The sequence below is a fragment of the Platichthys flesus genome, chromosome 8, assembly GCF_949316205.1.
Source record: "Platichthys flesus chromosome 8, fPlaFle2.1, whole genome shotgun sequence".
Taxonomy (NCBI): Eukaryota; Metazoa; Chordata; class Actinopteri; order Pleuronectiformes; family Pleuronectidae; genus Platichthys; species Platichthys flesus.
In genome coordinates, this window is record NC_084952.1 from 25767380 (window position 1) to 25789364 (window position 21985).

The 21985-nt window shown below is 40.7% G+C and overlaps 1 protein-coding gene across 3 annotated transcripts in view; it reads right to left on the reverse strand.

The window, feature by feature from the left end:
- Window positions 1–13353, reverse strand: part of slc7a11 (solute carrier family 7 member 11) — a 29184-nt gene extending 15831 nt beyond the window's left edge. Inside the window, exons 1-6 of one of the 3 annotated variants that reach the window (XM_062394193.1) lie at window positions 13000–13353; window positions 10952–11078; window positions 3626–3741; window positions 2416–2541; window positions 1052–1151; window positions 871–915 (exon numbers count right to left, since the gene is read on the reverse strand). In XM_062394193.1, coding sequence (XP_062250177.1) covers window positions 871–915; window positions 1052–1151; window positions 2416–2541; window positions 3626–3741; window positions 10952–11078; window positions 13000–13276 — 791 coding nt within the window. In that variant the 5' untranslated portion in view covers window positions 13277–13353. The remainder of the gene's footprint in view (window positions 1–870; window positions 916–1051; window positions 1152–2415; window positions 2542–3625; window positions 3742–10951; window positions 11079–12999) is intronic. The other 2 variants (XM_062394191.1, XM_062394192.1) reach the window with 2 other exon arrangements.
- Between the last annotated feature and the right edge of the window lie 8632 nt (window positions 13354–21985).

Consider the following 21985-nt stretch of genomic DNA (forward strand, 5'->3'; position numbering starts at 1 on the left):
CCGGACGCCCGCTGTGCGGCATTTCTCAAAAACTATAGTTTAACACCCCTCGCCAGCGGAACGAGGTAAGGAAGCTGGTCCCATTTACTTTGCTGCAGGTAGTGCGGGACAGGAGTCGCTATGTCACGTTAAAATATAGTGTACTTATTGTCATTATATTTTTACGGTGTTTTTACAGCTACGATGAAGTGAACATTAAAGAGCTGTGTGACATCAGTAGAGAAACTCTGCGTCATGTTTGGGGAAGGGGGGGGAAGAAACATTTACTGTTCCTCTATAAAATGCTGATCATGTTGGTAAGATCTCCATGTATCCTTAAATTATTTTTACAACACTGGCAAAAATCGTTTTTACTGATCTTCTTCTTCTACTTCTTCCAGCATGCGTGCATTTGAGCTCTGTGAACAACAGCTATGCGTCGCTTTACATACATCACATACTACGTTGCACTGATTGGTTGTAGGTCTATCTAATTGATCGAAGAGGCTCAACTAAATGAGTTGAAAGATGCTTAAACAGTCTACAGAGTTCCTTTATCACTTAGGCCAACACCTTTCACACACATGATCAGATCACCCTGTGGTGGGCCTAACTCGGAACATAACTCAAGATTGGTCCCTAACCTCCACTGGTGGTCACCAGCATCTCCTGGTGATTCCTGACATCTACTTGTGGATGGCCACAAAACAAGTGTGGAACACCTTTAGCCTGGTTCAAAATAAGGTGAGCCAATATAAAACATTTGTGATAAACACTTTTCATGTGCCTTGATCCACTTTTGTGCAACTATTGAAAAAATAGCATATTTCTTTGGGGTTTCAAATTCAGCAAGTCAACTTGATCAATATTAGTACAACAAAGTTAACTCACTTCTCAGGTTGCTCGAGTTCTTCTGTCACAAAGTTCAGATAGAACCTGGAAAAGGAAGCAATTGTTGTAAAATCTCCACTGATTAAAAGAATGATGAAGAGATATAAATGTCTGACTGAAACTTTAGACAGGTACAAACAGTATGTGTGTATTCATATGTATGTTGGAGGACCATACCTACCACCCAGCGTATGCAAACATCCCAGAGTAGAATGCCAGTGGCATTCCAGACAGCTTCATGTTGTCAAACTGAAAGGCATTCTCAAAGTTCTTGGTCTCCCCTGCAAACCCACACACACAGACACACACATACACACACACATGACAGGGGGAGAGAGAGAAAATCTTATTTTTTGCAGCATCATAATAGTGGAATAATTTCATGAGGATGTGACGAGCTTTCAAAAAAAGGGTTAGATTGGTAAGAATACAATGCACGTATTTCAGGGAGATTAAAAAGTCTCATTATTAATAAGTGCCCTGCTTTATGTAGATCAAATATAAGAAAAATGTCTGCCTACAAACAGAAAAAAAAATAATTGCATACAATGAAATTATAATGCTGCAGTTTTGAGTTTTGATTTAATTTGATTTCACATTGAATTAAATATATTTATATATAAAGTTAAAACAAAGTGATTTGAAGTGTATGGTTTCTTCAGAGCTCACCAAGGATGAAGTACAGTTTATTTATTTTTTGTGAACGAGAAAATGACTCATTGCCTTTAATAAATTAAAGATATATAATATTATTATTTCATTAACTATATAACTACAGTATTTATTGGTCATAGATTCTCTAAAAAATATTTTGTATTTGTACACTAAATTTACATTTTCTTTTATAGGTGTATTTGAGTGCCTGTATGAGCAATATCAAATAAAAATCCATTTACTATATATACTGCAAATCCTTTAAGGGGGCGGGCACATTGGTCTAGAGTCAGGGTACACAGTGGCCAGGCTGCCACCATATCACAGGGCTGACGTGGAGTGACAAACAACCCTTCACACTAATAGTCTTTAAAGAATATGTGAAGAGCTGAGTTACAAACCAGTAAACAAGTGTTACCGAGCTTCAGCCATTCAAAGATTAACTGTGTCTCAATGATCCTCTAGTAATTTTATAATTTACAAATTTGCAATTGACAAACTGTGATCTGGGATAATAAGATGAAAAATTGAGTAGCATTATTATCATGTATGGAACGTGATAACAACTGCAGTTAGACATTTATCATTTTGCAGCTGAACATCCTCCAGTATTGTCTGATCCTCAGGTCCCTTTGAACTCTGGTTGTTGCTGTGAGAACATTGTGAAATGCTCATACTGTGAGCAGCTGTGTGTTGTGGCCTGAAAGACTTCAAGGTCATATTTATAGTGCATGTTGATGTGAGACAAAGGAAGCTGTGTTAATTGTTGCAGCTGCTCTGTGTGAACTCTGGAAAACCATCCTGAAACACAAAGAAATACTACATTGCCCTGGACTTGAGAGGCTGATGGAGCTCCAGTGTGATACTGACAGTGGCTATTTGATGTCTTACCTTTAAATAGCTGATACAACCCTGGCACTATGATGATGGCGATGGCCAGCAGCTTGCTGAAGGTGAGGAAGATCTGGATCCTGGCTGACCAGGTCACACTCATACTGTTTAGGTACATGACAGATGCTACAGATAGAGAGATTCATATCATGCATTATTTGGTGGCCATATTTGAAGCCCATTAGTCATCAGTGACTATTGCTTATTGTGTTTCCAAACTAGGAGTTGGTAATTCTAATCTCATTACTTTCAGTTTAAGGGTCACTTCTGTGCGGTTTTAAACTGGAATCGTATTTCTATCCATGGTACACTCTGTGTTCCATAATATATTATTAGAACACTAAAATAGCAAATTTAAACATTGAACACATCTACATCTTCTATATATATGAAAATATCTAAAAGAAAAAAAAAATTGGTCAACTTTGAACTGTTACCATGAACTGACTCTCCTCAGTCTAAGATAGTCATTTTCAAAGCATATTTGACAAGCTTTTGAGTTTCCTCTGTCCCAAACTTCACATGTTTAATACGTGTCCTTAGATGTCTGAAGACATCTAAATGCACTTATTCAGGAAAAGTCATAGCTCCACCTTCTGGTAACAGGAAGTAAGCCTGACAAGCAACATCGGGTTTACATAACAATGCTATGGTCTGGTCTAAACAGCAACAAAATGTGTGTTTCGCACATTTACTCCAGCACCACATAGAAGAGACAGCAAATATTGTCAAATGTGCAAAACATGCCACCATGTACCTCAAGCAGGAAAGGGCATCTTACATGTTAGTGCAGTGTGCAATGATCACAGACGTGCACATAAATGCCATCCCCAAGGTGCAAGAGATTTGGCATCCTAAACTACTAGCAGCTTTATTATACGTTTTGTTGAATAAGGATAATCAATTATGTCATATATTTTGTCACATAATTTGCAGAGTTGCTATATACTTTGTCTCCGTAGTGGTCAGTGTTGTTGTGTTTTAATTGGCAGTTTTGTCAGGATAAAGACAGTCCTAGGTCGTTCATGTGGACAGCTGACACCAAGCCCTTCTTTTCTCCAGCCTCGAACTGCATAGTTTAATTATTGTTATCATGTGTGCTTACATCTCCTGTCATTCATAGAGCAGGTTATAACAGGTTAAACAGAAAACACTACCCTGACATATTGTCACTCTGAAGTGTTCATTAAACAGCAGTCAATGTACTTACTTATGCCGATTGCAGTGGCCAGTTTAACAGCCACAGGGGGGATAGCACAAGGCATGAACAGAGGCTCCAGGATGTACTGACCAAAGGCAAGAGATATGACTGCCATCCCTGCAGGCCTGCAAAACACACACACACACACAGGTTTGGAATAAACTAATACCACATTTTCTAAGAATTAACAGTTTAGTTGTGTGTTTTATACTGAAACTAATTACAACTCTGTTTCATCATGAAACCTTGCAAAAAGCTACAATATTGGTCATTGAATTTCCTTCACTGATGTGAAAGCTTGCGTTAACGTTATTTGACACAGGTTAAAATAGTATAAATAATGTGTATTAAATATATTAAATACAAAAGCCATTTATGAGACTTGGATTATTACAGAATATAGTGATGGCAACAAGCTTTGGTTAGTTCAATGAAATGGTGTAAAAAATATAGATTCAATACAATATTGAAAGTGAACATAGTGAAGTAAATGGAGGAGTCATCAAGAAGCCCTACAGAGGATCTATCATAATAATAACAGTCAAACCCTCAGTGGATTATATCTATAGTAGATTGTATCTACAGTAGTTTGAAGATTGTCATGTCCTCTGCTTTGTTTGTATTGCTCACCAGTAGCTATAGGGTCCGGTCAATGAGTCCTGACTCTGTTTAGATTAATAAGAGCAAACACAAAAGAAGATATAATCCGCAGGATGAAGCGTACCCTTTTGAATTGCACACTTCACCACATAGTCATAGAAATGACAATAGACTCTTTCACAGCAGCCATTTTGACATAAAATAGTAGGTAACACAGGTTTTACTTATCACATTCAACAGAAGTTGTATTAATGTGAATGGTAGCTTTTTTTCTCAAATGAACAGCGTGTTTGTGTGTGTGTGTGTGTGTTTGTGTGTGTGTGTGTGTACGTGAGTGTGTAGGGGTGTGTGATATGTTAAGGGAGGATTACATCCAACCTTTTCCCATAATGGCCTCCTCATGTGGTGGACTTGTGCTTGGCTTCAATAAGAATCAAATAAGGTTGACTGGTCCCACTGGCTCATCTTATAGCTTGTCAGTATTCCCCTCTTCATTTCCCACAACAGCCACTGAGCTGCTGCAGCCTGGGAAATCTCTCTTTTGCTCTTGTTTTCATTCTCTACCTCTGTCTATGTTCATTTCCCATGGTTTCCATTCAGTCCTGCTAGCCCGAGGCCAGCATAAAATTGGGCGGCTCAGGATAGCCACTGGACTGTTTATACTGCTTCGCCTCGGCTGTGTACACACACAACTTCACATGGAGCTTTTTTCTCCCCACACTGGTTTGAACTTGCCAGGTGTGGTGGTCTCACCAGCTAAGCCTTACACATTTCCTGAAATGCAGATAATGTCAAGGAACAGACCACATTGAGACAATGGGATGCATTATGTGTATATTGTGTAATATACCAAACTCTATCTTTCTTCTCAATGGAGTATGGCAACTTCAATATGAGTTCATATTGATTTCACAATCGATTCCAGATTACAGGTCAAAAGATACAATTATACGTATATATAAACTCCTGAACCCCTCCAAGAATTCCGGCTTACTTGACTGATTAGATTGCGTAGATATACGATATGCCTTTACTCACATATGATACCATTATTGGCAATACCGCTTTCATTACAAATGTTATTACTGCGCCCTTCATCTCTGTCAGACGTTTTACTTTTGTACAAATACTTTAAACATTGATACACCTCTCCATTTGCGTTAGTCATTATGTGGTCTTAATTGCCCCTCAGACTCCAGCTGTGGCTCAGGGCTTAGTGCGGTTGTCAGAGGGTCAGTGGTTAGATCCCAGTCTTCCCTATTCCACATGCCGAAGTGTCCTTGGGCAAGATGCTGAATCTCAAATTGCCTCTTCTCATAGAGAAAGTGTTGCAATTAGATGCACTGTGTGAGCGGGTGAATGTAAAACCGTTGTGTAAAGTGCTTTGAGTAGTCATCAAGACTAGAAACTAGTAATATAAATACAGATCCTTTTTCTTCTGTCGGTCCTGGGTTCAATTAAACACCACTGACTTGCAATTTAACCACTAAATACACTTTTACTGGCAGAGGGCTGGAACCATGAGCAGGCGACAATTCAACACAGCATAGTTTTCGATAAATTATATGATTTTAGAACATGCTGAACAAAAGGCTCGACCTAAGAGAAGGTATGCAGGCTGGTGCATATGTTTGAAAGCTTTATATGCACATATATTTTTCTCTTTTCTTTTTTATATTTTTCAATATCTTATACTGTTTTCCATTTGAACTAATCATATCAAGATCCTATTCTTTGTGAAAGAGCAAACACTTGAGAACCGTTCAAGCTACATTACATTACATTACATTACATTTCATTTGGCTGACGCTTTTATCCAAAGCGACTTACAATAAGTGCATTCAAACCCAAGGGTCCATACCAAGGACGGCAAGAATCAAGAAAATACAATTTCTTCAAATAAAGCAAAACTACAAAGTGCTATAAGTAAGTGCCATTTAAGTGCTACTAAAGTGTTAGTTTCAAAAAGTTGTAAGTATTCCACCATTTAGGAGCCAGGACGGAAAACAGTCGTGACTTTGATGAGTGTTTAGCTCGCAGTGAGGGAGCAACGAGCTGATTGGCCGAAGCAGAGCGGAGTGAACGGGGTGGGGTGTAACTTTTGACCATGTCCTGGATGTAGACTGGACCGGATCCGTTCACAGCATGGTACGCAAGTACTAGTGTTTTGAACCGGATGCGAGCAGCCACTGGTAACCAGTGAAGGGAGAGGAGGAGAGGAGTAGTGTGAGTGAATTTAGGTTGGTTAAAAACCAGTCGAGCTGCTGCATTCTGGATGAGCTGCAAAGGTCGGATGGCAGTAGCAGGTAGACCTGCCAGGAGCGAGTTACAGTAATCTAGACGTGAGATGACCAAAGCCTGGACCAGAACCTGCACCGCCTTCTGAGTGAGAAGGGGGCGTATTCTCCTGATGTTGTACAGCATGAATCTACAGGACCGTGTTGTTGCAGAAATGTTGGCAGTAAGGGAGAGTTGGCTGTCGAGTGTTACGCCCAGGTTCCTAGCCGTCTGAGTGGGGGTTAACACAGAGTTGTCAAAGTTAATAGTCAGGTCGTGGATGGGAGAGTCTTTCCCTGGAAGGAAAAGAAGTTCAGTTTTGTCAAGGTTAATCTTCAGGTGGTGTTGAGACATCCACTGAGAGATGTCGGTCAGACAGGCAGTGATTCGTGCTGCTACCTGTGTTTCTGATCGGGGAAAAGACAGGATTAGTTGGGTGTCATCGGCATAGCTATGGTAGGAAAAGCTGTGCGAGTGAATGACAGAGCCGAGGGAGTTGGTGTACAAAGAGAAGAGGAGAGGACCTAGGACAGAACCTTGAGGGACCCCAGTAGTGAGGGGACAAGGTTCAGACACAGACCCTCTCCAAGTTACCCTATAAGTGCGTTCATTGAGGTAGGAAGAGAGCAGGGAGAGAGCAGAGCCTGAGACACCGAGGTCCTGAAGGGAGGAAATAAGGATCTGGTGGTTCACTGTGTCGAATGCAGCAGAGAGGTCTAGAAGGATGAGGACAGAGGAGAGAGAGGCTGCTCTAGCAGTGTGAAGCTGCTGACAGACAGCAAGGAGGGCAGTCTCAGTTGAGTGACCTGCCTTGAAACCAGACTGGTGAGGGTCAAGAAGATTATTGTGGTTAAGATAGGAGGAAAGTTGATTAAAGATAGCACGCTCAAGAATTTTGGAAACAAATGGAAGGAGAGAGACAGGTCTGTAGTTATTTACTTCAGACGGGTCCAGGGTGGGTTTCTTCAGGAGAGGATTTACTCTTGCCTCCTTCAGAGAATTAGGAAAACAGCCAGTTGACAGGGAAGTGTTGATTAGATGGGTAAGAAAAGGAAGAAGGTCAGGGGCAATAGACTGGAGAATGTGAGAAGGGATGGGGTCAAGGGGGCAGGTGGTCGGGCGGGCGGAGGTTACCAAGGTCAGAACTTGATTGGGAGACAGGGGGGTGAAAGAGGAGAGCGAAGGGGATGAAGATGAAGTTGTTGGAAGTGTGGTTATAGAAGGAGGATCAGAAAATGAAGAGCGTATGTCATCTATCTTTTTGGTAAAGTAGTTGACAAAGTGGCTTGGTAGAAGAGAGGAAGGAGGAGGGGGACTGGGAGGGTTGAGGAGGTTGGAAAAGATGGAGAAGAGTTTTTTGGGATTAGAAAATGAGGCTTGAATTGCAGTTTGGTAAAAAGTGCTTTTGGCTGTGGAAATGGAGGCAGAAAAAGAGGAGAGAAGAGACTGATAAGCTAGCAGGTCGTCCAGGTGTTTAGATTTCCGCCATTTCCTTTCTGATGATCGCATAGTGGCTCTGACGGCACGCACCGAGTCAGACAACCACGGAGCTGGGAGGGACATGCGGACCTGACGTGACGTAAGAGGACAGAGAGAGTCAAGAGAGGAGGACAGAGTAGAAAGGAGAATGTCAGTGGCAGAGTTAGGATGCATGAGTGAGAAAGAGTCAGTGGAAGGGAGGGCTGATAGAACAGAGGAGGCTAGAGCGGAAGGAGAGAGGGAACGAATGTTGCGACGGCCAGGTACCGACTCTGTTGATGTGTTAAGGTTGTCAGTTTGAGATAATGGGAGAGAGTAAGAGATAAAGAAGTGGTCGGAGACATGAAGTGGGGTTACAGTGAGGTTAGATGTTGAGCAGTTTCTGGTGAAAATATAGTCCAGGTGGTTACCGGCTTTGTGAGTAGGAGGGGAAGGACTGAGTGAGAGAGCGAAAGAAGACAGTTAAAGTAAAAGGTCCGATGACTTGTCTGTCTGGATGTTAAAGTCACCCAGAAGGATAAGTGCAGGGCCATTTTCTGGGAAGTTTGACAGGAGGACGTCTAATTCCTCCAGAAAATCTCCCAAAGAACCTGGTGGACGGTAGAGGACAACAATAGTTAATTGTACCGGTTGAGTAACAGTCACAGCGTGAAATTCAAAAGATGTTGGGGTACAGATTGGAAGCGAGTAGAGAGAAAAACTCCATTTGTGTGAAATGAGTAAACCTGTCCCGCCACCCCTACCAGTGGGTCTAGGTGTGTGGGTGAAGGAAAAGGCAGTGGAGAGGGCAGCTGGGGTGGATGTGTTGTCCGGTGTAATCCAGGTCTCAGTGAGAGCAAGGAAGTCAAGTGATTGCTGTGTAGCAAAGCCAGAGATGAAGTCTGCCTTGCGGGTAGCTGACTGGCAGTTCCATAGGCCCCCTGTGACAAGGTGTTGGGTATGTGTGGAGCGGGTTGGATAGATAAGACAGGAAAGGTAACGGTGTTGGTGTGAGCGAGTACAAGGCCTATAGTAACTACGATGAGAAAAGCGCACAGAAATTATACACATATTGAAAATAAAAATGCAGCTTTATACTCAGCCTCAAACGAAAGACTCCTTTGTCTTTATCCTCCGAGTCTTCATACGATGAGTCTTCACAGACGCTGAAGCTGACGCTCCAAACAATTCCTGGTTTTAAACCAGGGTTGACGATGGCTGGCTTCAGCTGTGCTGACCACTCCCCCTGCTCATGAGCCAATCAGGCACCACGTGGTGTTAATGGCCCAGCAGCAGATAATCAACACAGTTAAAATAACAAGAGAGACTTGTCCCTTTAATCAGGGACTCAGCTAAGTGTCCTTTCTGGCCAGAAACTGTTTCTGGACAAAGGCTATTTACCTCAGCAGGTAGAAATTAAAATAGAATTATGCTTTTTAACAGAATTGGAATAAAAAGAAAGCAATTTAACCTTTAGCTGGTTCCTATTTAACTCTCAGTCACCTGAGAGAAACTACAAGCAGTAGACAGAATTAAAAAACAAAGAAGCACCCGTCTCATACAATTCCAGGTGAGACCAAACAGTTGAAACTATCAATCTAGTTAACCTAAGACAGCAGATACAATAGCAATTTAATAGAGAAGCTTAATAAAGAATATACTTAACTGAATCTAAGAAGGCCAGTAGTATGAAGGCCCCAGAAGTCAAAATGCACTTACTTTTGTATTTGTATTTGTATTTGTATATTTTGTATTGTATTTACTTTTACGGTACTTACTTATCACATAGAGTATATATTCACTCAGAAAAGTAAGTGGGTCAGAAAATGTCATTGTCACATCCTGACAAAAGGTGATGCAGAGAGATTTTCTAGAGCCAATGAAGTGAACTTGAGACAGGGACGTTTTGAACAGTAGGTCAGTGCCCTTGTTGTATTTCTTTTTGGGGGGTTTAGTTCAGTTTACTTCATAGAACTGTGTTATATAAAAGGGATTCCCTCCCTTTCAAAGTTTGAGGCCAAAATGGTTAGAGTAGCATTCACGTATATGTGTGGCCACTTTGAGGCAAAGGGACAATCTTGTACAATCACGTTACAAAATAGTTTGTGCTAACATGTAAGCAAATATTTACCTAATTACACATAAGAACATAGTCATAATATTAGGTCATGGATATGAAGTCCAATAATCCCTCTTTTCAGCTCTGTTGGGTCACCACCAACTCCTACGGGAAAGATCTGACTCTGTACCTGCTCCTCTTCTAAGTTCACCAAATATTCGTCTTGCTTTGTATTTTAGCCACTATGTGAGAAGCCACACACTAGGATCTGCGCTGCTCCTCAGTCAGTCTCGTCTGTTGTCTTTGAGTGCCGCCTGTGGTTCACAGCAAATTTGAGGGTGAAAATTCTCTTTCACCACAGTTTCAATGTCCATCTGTTGAATATGTCACAAACAGAACTACTTGAATCCTTTACTGTACCTGTTTCAAGTTAGGAGCACTCCTAACTTGAAGTAGCGTTTCAGACAACTGAATCATTACGTCATTTAGCTGACGCTTTTGTCCAAAGCGACTTACATTTTGAGTACACTCAACATCTATGAGGGGCCATTTTAGGGGTGATATTTGCCAAAGTTACTTAGGCATGCAGATGGGAAAGAGTGGGATTCGAACCAGCAACCATCTTGTTGCAGAACACCCGCTCTATCCCCTAGGCCACGCTCCCCACATTGCCCACATATCTTGCTCGGCATGCAGAATGAGGAAGATTGAAGCTAACGTGCTGCACACGGCTGGTTGTGCCCCAGGCCTCAATGTCTGCCAGCTGTTAGGTGCTGATACGGTAGCGTGAAGTAGGTTTATCACAGTTTATCACTGAAAACAGCAGCTGCCCAAAGAGTTTAGGTGAACCTCAGCCCTAGTGAATAATAATATTATTGATTAGTGCAGTTTTAAGTTTAAGGTTAGGTTCAATAAACATGCATGAAGGAGGCAGGCATTACCTTATTGCAATAAGATCAACCCACAGCCGTATGAAAGCCATCTGAGGTCCAAAGATTTCCATTATGTATGTGTAATGTCCACCAGACTTCTTAATACAAGTCCCCAGCTCAGCATAGGACAGGGCTCCTGTAGTGATAGAGGTGACAGATTAGCTTTGGCTCTGAAACAATAAGGTAGGCAGAGAATAGACCCAGGGCTATTAACTTGTCTTAGCCTCATCTGAAGAAATGCACTGTCCCTCTCTGGGCCCCATGATCACCTCCATATATCTCTTGGGTGAGCGTTCCAACATCTCAACCCCTAACTTAAGACAGACAGATTTAGGGGGATGCATTTTAATTACAAGGTTAGGTAATAGAAATTAGGGGATTCAGGAAAGGGGGGTTTAGGAAGAGAATTCAGGGATAATGTGCTTGGGCATTTTATTACAGTATAAAAACTCAAGGCTTTAAGAATGCCTCAACAATATATGTTGCAATGCACAAATATGCACAATAGTGCTTTAGCACTGTCTCCTGCAATTCTAGTTATTCAAACCTTCTATATTACATTTATATATTACTATTATAACATTTTGCTATGTTGTTGAAAGCAACTGCTGCCTAAATGTTGTCTGTTTAGCATTTTGAGTTGATGAGATGTGACAGTTATAAACTGCACAAGAGTTGCTCTGGAGGGATTTAGCTCCCTGTTGCTTGTTTAGCTAATCTTGACCTCCTGTCTGTGGTTAAGCCACAAAAGCCAGGGGAAAATGTTGGTGAAAGGTGGTTTTGGTTAACATTGTGTTCTGTATTAAACCAAACCACAATCCTTCCAAAACCTTGAGCAAGTGCTAACAGCACCGAAACATAATTAAAGCAGGTTGAATAATATACTAAAATGTGTTCTGCAAGATCAGATTGTTCAAAATTTGATGTGGCCATCATTACACGTCATATCACATCAATAATAATACGAGGAAAAATGGAGTGCATTTATGTCACACTTTCCTAGCATAGCAACACTCTGGTTGCTAGACGACCACTCTCTCTCTGGAGCCTGCTCCAAGAATAATAATGATAATTCACGTTATCATGATTTATATTTTTGTTTAAGATCATGAGCACCAAAAGCATGGCACAGCTGCAGTATTACTGTTACCTACAATTAAGCTGTTTGAGGGACCCTGGGGTAAAGTGCGGGCCCTGGCCCCTGCTGCGCTCAAGTACATCACAAATATCATTTAACAAATGGCGACTTAATTGTAGAGACAACAACTACTACACCTATATTGTAATAATCTCTGCCCATGCTTTATAAGGGTTTTTGATGAAAAAATTATGTAAACTGATATCACTCTTTGAACCAGGTTTTTAACTATTGTATGCCAAGCCCAATCACACTATATTGACTGAGCATAATTTAATAAACTTTGCAAATAAGCAAATGACAAAAAATCTTTCACAGAGGCATTTATTTACTGATAATGTAAATAGCACATTAAAACTAAGCTTCTATTTTTGCAGTCGAGTATGATATGAAATACAACTTTTTAAATAAAGTTTTTAATCAAATAGATTATGTGCATTGGTGGCACAATTTGTTGTTCATAGAAGATGGATATTTACACACATCACAAATATATTCACAACTCAATCATAGCAGTGTTTGTAAATAAGCTGCACAACTGCAATAATCCAAGTAATGTGTACTTTTGTATTTGTATCATAACTTGTTCTTTCGCATAAACATTACACATACACATACAAATAGGGTTAAACTAAGTTTGGTCTTCAAAATGTATTTTAGCAGTATGTTGTCACAGTTTTTCTGTGTAGTTTGCTGTGAAATTATTTTATATAATTAAAAGTTGTTGTTGATTTCCTGGTCGGAACCCCTCTCCAAGGAGAAGTGATTTCTTGTGATCTCACATTGTCATAGCTATTAATTCTTTGCATTATTTTCATTCTTTGTTCTGAGGACTTATTTATTCTTTGTACAGTCAGTAAATGCAAATTCCAAGTAGTGGAAAATTCCTCTATCCCTAAAATATTTATGAAGAACTCACCAAAGAGTGACAGCACACCACAGCCAATCCATACGATTAGGGACATTCCTATACTGCCAGAGTATTTCAGGATACCCTTTGGAGAGATGAAGATCCCAGCCCCAATGATGGTTCCGACGATGATGGAAATCCCTCGAAGCAGGGTAACCTTCTTCCCCAATCCCACCTTCCTGTCATCTTCATCCTGCAGTTTCCCATTGGAATCTGAAGTCCCATTTTCAGAAAACTTGTGTCCATTTTTTGTAACTCCTCCAGTAGATGTAGACCTTTTGGTCATATTTTAACACTGTCTAACACAATCTCTCCTCAAAGTAATGAACTGAAGTGGTTGAGCCTCCACCCACTTAGTAGTTTGTGCCGGCAAAGTTACACAACTAGTAGTACAACTAAGTTCCATTGAGCAAAGACCTCCTCTCTCTCTCTCTCTCTCTCTCTCTCTCTCTCTCTCTCTCTCTCTCTCTCTCTCTCTCTCTCTCTCTCTCTCTCTCTCTCTCTCTCACACACACAGACACTCTCTCTCTTTTATTGTCATTCCTGCCCTGCTCACTCATCTCTCACTAGTGCCTGCCCCTTTCTTCTTTCTATCACTTTACCAAAGTGTTTTAGGGCCGAAGCGCTGATGCTTCCTGGGCTGGAATTTATTAAGATTCAAACCTAAAATAATTTGTAACTCTTGGGGATAGTAACACCCTACTATTTGTGTTCAGGTATATTACCAGGGTTCCAAACAAAGGGGCTTACAGTTTTTCCTCAGTTGTTAACACACAAAAAGCGAAAATTCTGCACAGTTTGCAGAACCTTCACTTCATGTACCAATCGCTCGACCCAATTTGGCACTACTTCACACTTCCTTATCTGCATTAGACTCTGACTTTCATTCTTTACACTATGATGTCAATTACACATTACATTGTGGTCAAAACACTACACACAATGTTCAGTTGTTGCACACACTTCTCAAGTAAAATCTCAAAGCATCAATCTACAACACACAAATACTCAAATCTCTAAACATTCAGGTCTGTTGAGCAGTTTCACCTCATTTTCACAGCCGAACAGGAGACTGAAATTGTAGATATGGTTCGTGAGAACAACTCTATCACACTCAGACAAATAAAAACTAGGATCCTGGCTGACCATGCTACATTTACAAACGTCCAGACCGTCAGCCTCTCTACATTGGACTGTATTCTTCATAGGACTGCCATGTGGATGAAACAAGTGTTCAGGGTCCCATTTGAACGGAACACAGGCATGAAGGGGTTACAGTGAGAGCTTGTGCTTGTAAGTACCAACATTCAGCACTGACTCATGCATGTATTGTACCTGTAATCCAATATTGTTCCTTTTCTACAGTGTCTCACTGTAGCCCACTGTGTTGACCTCTCTGTGTCCATACTGTAACTTGCCTTCTCATGCTGTCTGTGTCAGCGAATCCAGGAGCATGACACAGCTCATGTGTTGTACCAGTACATCTTTATTGATGAGGTGGGATTCAACCTGGTGAAGAGGAGGCGGCGGGGCAGAAACCTCATTGGCCAGTGGGCCATTGTGGAGGTCGCCGACTAGCGTCACAATATGTGCTGCAATGAATCACCATGGGGTCTTGCACCGTCATGTACTGTTCTCTGTGTGTACCGAAATAAACCTTTTTATGCTGCATATTTGTGTTCTGTTTTACAGTTTTTCACAATTGTTAACACACGTTTTTCAGAACAATAACGGCTTTCTCAAAACTGCACACAGAAAACTGAAAATATCACGCACAAAATGCTAAACCTGACAGTGTAGGCCTACTTTTTATGAAAAAAGTAGGCCTACACTGAGACATTTTCCAGAGTCACTGTCATTCATATGGTGTGTTCCATTTTGATGATTGTGTTTTCAGTTTTGCACTTCAGTGTGCTGTAAATGCTTGGTAGTGTGCAAGCAAATGCTTAGTTGTGTGTACTCAATGAATGGTATGTGTGTGTTATTTGAAAATATGGCTGTGTGTACCAAAGGAAAACACGAGTTCCATTTTGTGAACAGGTAAGAGATTTGATGGCAAAGAGTCATCTTGCAAAGGGAGTGTGAGGTTTAGCATTTTGTGTGTGAGGTTTTCAGTTTTCTGTGTGTAGTTTTGAGAAAACCGTTATTGTTTTGAAAAACGTGTGTTAACAATTATGAAAAACTGTAAAGTTAATGAAAGGTTTAACAGATTTGTAATCTTATAATCTTCAGACACACACAGTCAACGATTTGGCCAGAACATAAAATTAAACACTTGCTATTTGTATGACAATGTCACAGTGTCAATTCCAGAGACTTGGGCCCTGTCCCAATTCCTCTCCCTTAGCCTTAACCATACATATGATTTCCCCCCCTGCTGGGCAGTGACTCCCTCCAATGGAGCCACAAAAGAGATGGATAAAAAATCTCCCCCTAGGCATTGGGACACATTGTTCCTGAATATACTGCGGTTTAAGGTGTGTTTAACGGGCTAGATGGTAACTACCACTACATCAGATACAGAATTGGGACAACACTACTGTAAGGTAGTCGAAGATAACTATTGACACAAGAGCTTTCATTGTGTGGGTCAAGAATAAAATCTTCTAGGAAAATATGCAAAGCTTCTGTCACAGCTTCTGTCACAGTGCAAAATATATATGCACTACTTCCACAGCAAAAATTAGACAGTTAAGTAAAATCTATGCCAAAGAGATGTCATTAAGACGGATCAATGTGGAGAATTTGGGAGGCCTCTGAAATATCTACATGACCTGCATTCGATTAATTTGATTGCAATATTCACTGTCGCATAATGAAGAGAAAAGGGGACAGGAGAGAGGAGAATGTTAACGCTAGCCATGATAATGAATATTTCCTTAAATTCCTCAGATAAGACTATTTGGTGTCAACAATGCCTACAGGACTGATGCTAAAAACACTGGAAAGGAGAAGTGTGTTAAGGCTTTATTTAAGTAACTGGGACACAATCTCAGAATCTGGCCTGGTAGTTTTTTGCCACATACGTGAATTTTATTAAGAAAGAAACAGATATATACCTATGAGCCCTGAGAGAGACCTGTGAGCAAATTAACCATTGGAATGGAATGATGGAGTCTTAAGATGAGCATTGGTAGCTCTCCCGGTAGGTAAGGCGAGCAGGAATTAGCCGGCGGTGGCAGAGGAATCTCGGGTGGGCTTCCTTGATTTCGCTACAAATGTGAAGAAAAATGCATCTTGGGTCAGAACTTTTATTGCAGATGGGCATAATGTGGAACAACAGCTTTCAGCCATAGAGGTACATCATGGAGGGGGGTTGTTTTGGAAATGCTGTAGTATTGTCGATAAGTAAGACAGCTGAAGGCAGAGGGAGTCACAATGGCCTCAATTACCACAGGTTGAACAGGAGAATGCTTGCAAAGTCACCTTTCAGAGATCACTTATCTTGAGAACCAAGATCCAAACCATTTAGATTTGTATCTTAACCTGGGTGAAATGTTGCTGAAGGAATGTAAGGCTTACCAAGCAGAGGTGCAGGGATATCAAAGGTCAGAGAATTAGGGTAAGCGCTCGGGGCTCTCCACTTCAGTCACAATCCTTTAGAGGTGGGGTTTGGTAAGCAGAGCGGATGCAGCAGAATAGGGGGAGATAAGCAGATGCCATGCAAAAGGCAACACAGCTTCATGCAATGTCCAATGCTGAATGACTGGAGAAATTGAGAGTTTCACAGCTCACAAGCGATTGGCAAAAGGCAAGCAGGTCAGAAAGAGCTGATGAAGCTGAACAATTACAGAATACTTGTGACTTAGGAGGCATGCACAACAAGATAGATAGACTTTTGTGAAGCTTCATTTATATTACTCATAATTAATAATATAGATAATTAATAAAACATAATCTCTCATGGATAAATGTTATATGATCTTTATTTAAATAGAGATTTTCAAGTCCTGATAACCACTTGAAGTGCTTTAAGGTACAGTTTTACATTAACCCATTCAGACACACTTCACAAAGTGTCTCTATGTTCAGCACTTTCTCTATTTGAAGGGGCATTATGGGGACGACTGGGATTGAACTACCGACTGCTTAGAGGATGACTGCTCTAAACACTGAGCAACAGCCGCCACAGAAGCAACTGTACTATAGCCAAGTTGAGACAGTGCCTGGCATTGACTGTGATTAAAGGTACCACACGTAATGGTCTAATATCCACATCAAAGGTCTCTCAGTTAAATCAAAAAAGACAGTCTTAACAACTGGCCTCTTTTTATTATACTTTAATCAGTGGGGATTCAAAATCTATTAACCTGCCACATCAATAGATTGATGGGACAAGAAAGGAAACAAGAAGACAAATGTGAGAATGTTCAAGACTGTTTGCTGCCAGCATCAGGCCCCCTTTTGTGTTATTGTCTATTAATTCAACACTCTCTGTTAAGAGTGTGCTTATTCCTGAGGTGAGGCCTGCTGGCACCACTTTCACTTTCCACCATACTTTCCCTTATTCATGGAGAGGGGCTATGAAATATAGATCAGTGCTGTCGGTTTCGCACAGAGGCCTGGCTTAATTTGCTCCACAGCCAAGCAGGAGGGAAGACCATGGCTTTGATCTGGAATGAGGCAACAGATTGTTCAGCCAACACAGTCATACAATTCAGTCAACTTGGCATGTTGAAACACAGTTAGCATTATTTTCCTTCGGAATGAAAGAGGTGAGAGATGTTTCACATGTTTTCTCATAAGATGGTTCTCTCACTTTAAACTACAGCCAGGGAAACAATATTTGTTCTCCTCTTTATTGGGTCTCACACACTAAAAGTCTGTTCTTAATTAAAGCAGCCTCTTGTGTCCACTTGTTCGATGTTCTTTTTCAGAATGGGAGCAGTGGCTGCACTTTAGCAGAGCAGTTATTTGCCTGGGTCATAAGACATGGCAAACAAATTGTGGGTAAAGTATTATTCATCATTAAAGGTTAAAGTTGACTTCCACAATTAAAGTACATTTTTTAAATTCTATACTTTCAGGATGGCATCAGTATACTCAATTTATTTTATTATAATGTGATTAAAATATAATGATAAGATAAAATGTTTAAAATAATCTAATCAAATCATTAAAAAGCAAAGGAACCTTCCTAACTGAATGAAATGACCCTGAAGTATTTCAGCAGGAGCTTCGTTGCTTCCCTACTTTATCTCCTGAAACACTGGACCACTAAAGAAAATGCAACCCCATAATTCTTTGCGGCAGCAACATTTAAAGCAACGCAACCTTATAGATGACCTGGGCAGACCGTAAATATTATAAAAACAGAGCAGCTGTTTTATTCTTGTCACATCTGGTCAGTCAGGAATCACAGTTAACACCAAGCTCATTGAAATAAATACATTGTGGATTGCAAACAACGAATTTTATAATATTTCAACATTTCTGTCTGTTTTTATTTCAAATTAAAACAGTTTTGTTGTTTTTTCCCATGAGTAACTAATAATTAAATATTCCCTCTGTAAAAACAGATTTTTTTTTTTTTCTCAGGACGTGTCATTCTGTTTTGTACAGGAAACTTTATTATAACGTTTGATTCACAGCACAGTACAGTCTGTGTATCATCTGTTATGTCTCCATTTCTTACTCCTTACGGCTTCCTGCTTCACATCGTTTCTTGACCTTGTGACGTTTTCTATCTGGGTTTAGGACTAGTGGTTAGGAAAGGAGAATTTATGGACTGCTAATAAACAAAGGACTGCTCATAAACAAGGTGTGAGTATGGGGGAGTGGGCAGGGAACTTCCAGGAGGTGCAGCATAATAAAAAAAAAAATTGTAAACATCTGGTTAGTTAAGTTCATCTATATATATGGGAGTATGGGGTAGGGAGTGTGGAGAACAGAAAACTAAGGATGTTTGACAATTGTTATTTAAAGGTTGAATTTTCAAGGTTTGGTGTGTCTGAGGGGTAGAGTGGTAATCCTCCAACCTGAAGGTCGGCAGTTTGAACCCAAGTCTGACCCATCTGCATGCCGAAGTGTCCTTGGGCAAGATGCCCCCCATAGAATAACTAAGTGCAGCGAATAGATGCACTGTATGAATGTGTGTGTGAGTGGGTGATTGTAAAACTGTACTGTAAAGCGCTTTGAGTGGTCATCAAGAATAGAAAAGCGCTATATAAATACAAAGCCATTTACCATTACCATTTACTTCAGTATGAGACCAAGTCACAGAAGCTTGTTGATTAAAAAGTAAAGAAAGTGTGGTCACAGAATAAAACAGTGACATTCAGCAGTGTTTATATGAATAGAACCAAAGCATATTTGTTTACTAATGTTGAGCAAGGCCGCTGCAGTTGGTTAAATTTCGAGCCCTTTCCACCCAGTTCAGCTGGCAAGAACATGTACTCAACTAATGAAAGAAATCGGCAAGGCTTTGAATAAATATATACTATACTTTACATGTCTAATGTCAAACAAACAAACAAACAGACTCTTTGCATTGCCTGAACTATTCATTGTCTGTCTTCTAACCTGTAAGCTTTTGTTGTACTGCATGTTACATTAACTTGCTGGTTAACACCCCTGGTGAATTTCTGAACTTGAATGCAGTGCACAGTACCCTGTAAACAGCACAAAAAGCTCCATGTTGCCAAACTCAAACTGCTTAACTACTCTGCTTTGGAACTCCATTTTGCTGGAACTTGGCACATGTCCACTTGACTCACAGACCCAAATATACAAATAACAGGTAAAGACACAGTCCCATTCAAACTTTGGCTTATCACAAAAAGACAGGAACTCTTTCACCTTTATAGTGTACTAAATGTTTACACTAGAATTAGTTTTCATTTAGTTCTAGATCTGTAGACAGTCATGTCATAGTGGAGTTCAGTTCAATGATGGCTCTTTGATAAAAATGTTTTTGAGCCTGGAAGTGCTGGTCTTTAAGTCTCTCTAACCCTAACCTACATGTGATGTGAGTGGGATCCATCTTTCATATAATTTCTAAAGTCACACAGACTTTTACAGTTTACATTGATTATTGAATATGTATCATTGTTGTAATGGTACTTTTATAGTCGTTGTACTTACCTAAAGGATCTGTATACTTAATTTTACTCGATACTTCTTAAGTTCCACTAGCAAATCATACATTCTCTAATGTATTTAAAATCCCTGACTGAATTCCCTTTATTGGGTCAAAAGGACAAAGCTCTGTCTCAGAGAACCTGTGATCACTTCAACAACACATTGCCCATACACATACATACTTATCTGCCTATTTGTGTACTATACTTGCAGGAACTTGTAAAAATGGAATAGTGTGCTACCTTGACACAAATCAGGACTTGATAATCCATGGCTGGGTTGCCATGGATTATCTGTACTTACAGATCAAAATCAAAAGAAGAAAATAATAGAAAATATGAATGTGGAATATATATCAACACAATAGCAATGGATATACTGATTGGCAAGACGCTGTTCGGTCTCCTTTGGTAATCATAGCTGGGTCATTGACAACACTATCACATATTCAATGTGACAATGGTGAGTCTGTTGGGTTTCATTGTGATTGTGAGTTCAAACAAGTGGTGGCTTGTGGGTTTCTCACCCTACTTAAAGCTGATTCAACTAGTGGCCTGCAGGCTGGTTGCGCCTTTTAAATGTTGTATGGCCCTCAAGACTATACCTGCCAATCCGCTTGGCATGTGTGTGTGATGTTTCAACTTGCACTCATCACATGATCCGAGAGAAGAACCGGGGGGTGCATGTCTCTCCATATCATTGTTGTTGGAAAGCCCTGTCTCAGCTACTTCAATGACAGCTATTGAGTCTCAGAGGGAAAACAATCTGGTTGATACTGTTAAATTATATTCATTTTGCTTTCTACATTAGGGGATGTAGACCTGTCAGAAAAAATAAAGTCAATCAATCAATCAATCAAATTTTATTTGTATAGCCCATATTCACAAATTACAATTCATCTCATAGGGCTTTAACAGGGTGTGACATCCTCTGTCCTTAACCCTCAGCAAGAGTAAGGAAAAACTACAAAAAACCCTTTTAACAGGGTAAAAATATGTAGAAACCTCAGAGAGAGCCACATGTGAGGGATCCCTCTCCCAGGACGGACAGAAGTGCAATAGATGCCACGTGCAGGAGAACATCATCAATAATCAAAGTCTCTAGCAGCATTGATGAAGCACAGTCCATGCTCAGCAACCATCTAGACCACGATCCACCATCCAGACCAGACGCCACTTCAGTCCTCAGTCACCGTCCACCGCCGCCCACCAGGAGGACCCATCACTGCGGTCCTGGTCCACCACCCGTGCCCAATGCCAACGCGACACAGGGTCCGCCACCAGCACCACGATCAGCCCACATGACTCAGAATCCGCCACACTGGATCCAACACCGCAACCCCCGGTGCGCGATCCACAAACCGTAATCCATGGTGCGGCCACAGAGGCCCTGGATCTGCGGGTGATAAAGCAAAGGGATTCCGGGGAAGGGGGATAGGGATGGAGAAGAGGAAGGAGAAGCTGGAAAGAGAAGCTCCGTGTGTCATGTGTCATAAAATAGAACAAGTAACGTTCTGGCGCACTAATTAGCTCTAACTATAAGCTTTATCAAAAAGGAAGGTTTTGAGCCTACTTTTAAACGAACAGATGGTGACTGCCTCCCGAACTGAAAGTGGTAGATTATTCCACAGTTGAGGGGCTTGATGGCTAAAAGCTCTGGCTCCTACTCTACTTTTAGAGAATTTAGGGACGACAAGTAGGCTTGAATTCTGGGAGCGGAGTGCTCTAGTGGGTTTATAAGGTATTAACAGCTCTTTAAGGTATAAAGGCGCTATATTATTAAGGGCCTTGAAGGTGAGGAGGAGAATTTTAAATTCTATTCTAGATTTAACTGGAAGCCAGTGTAGCGATGCTAATATTGGAGAAATGTGCTCTCTTCTCTTTGTTCTCGTCAGGACACGTGCTGCAGCATTTTG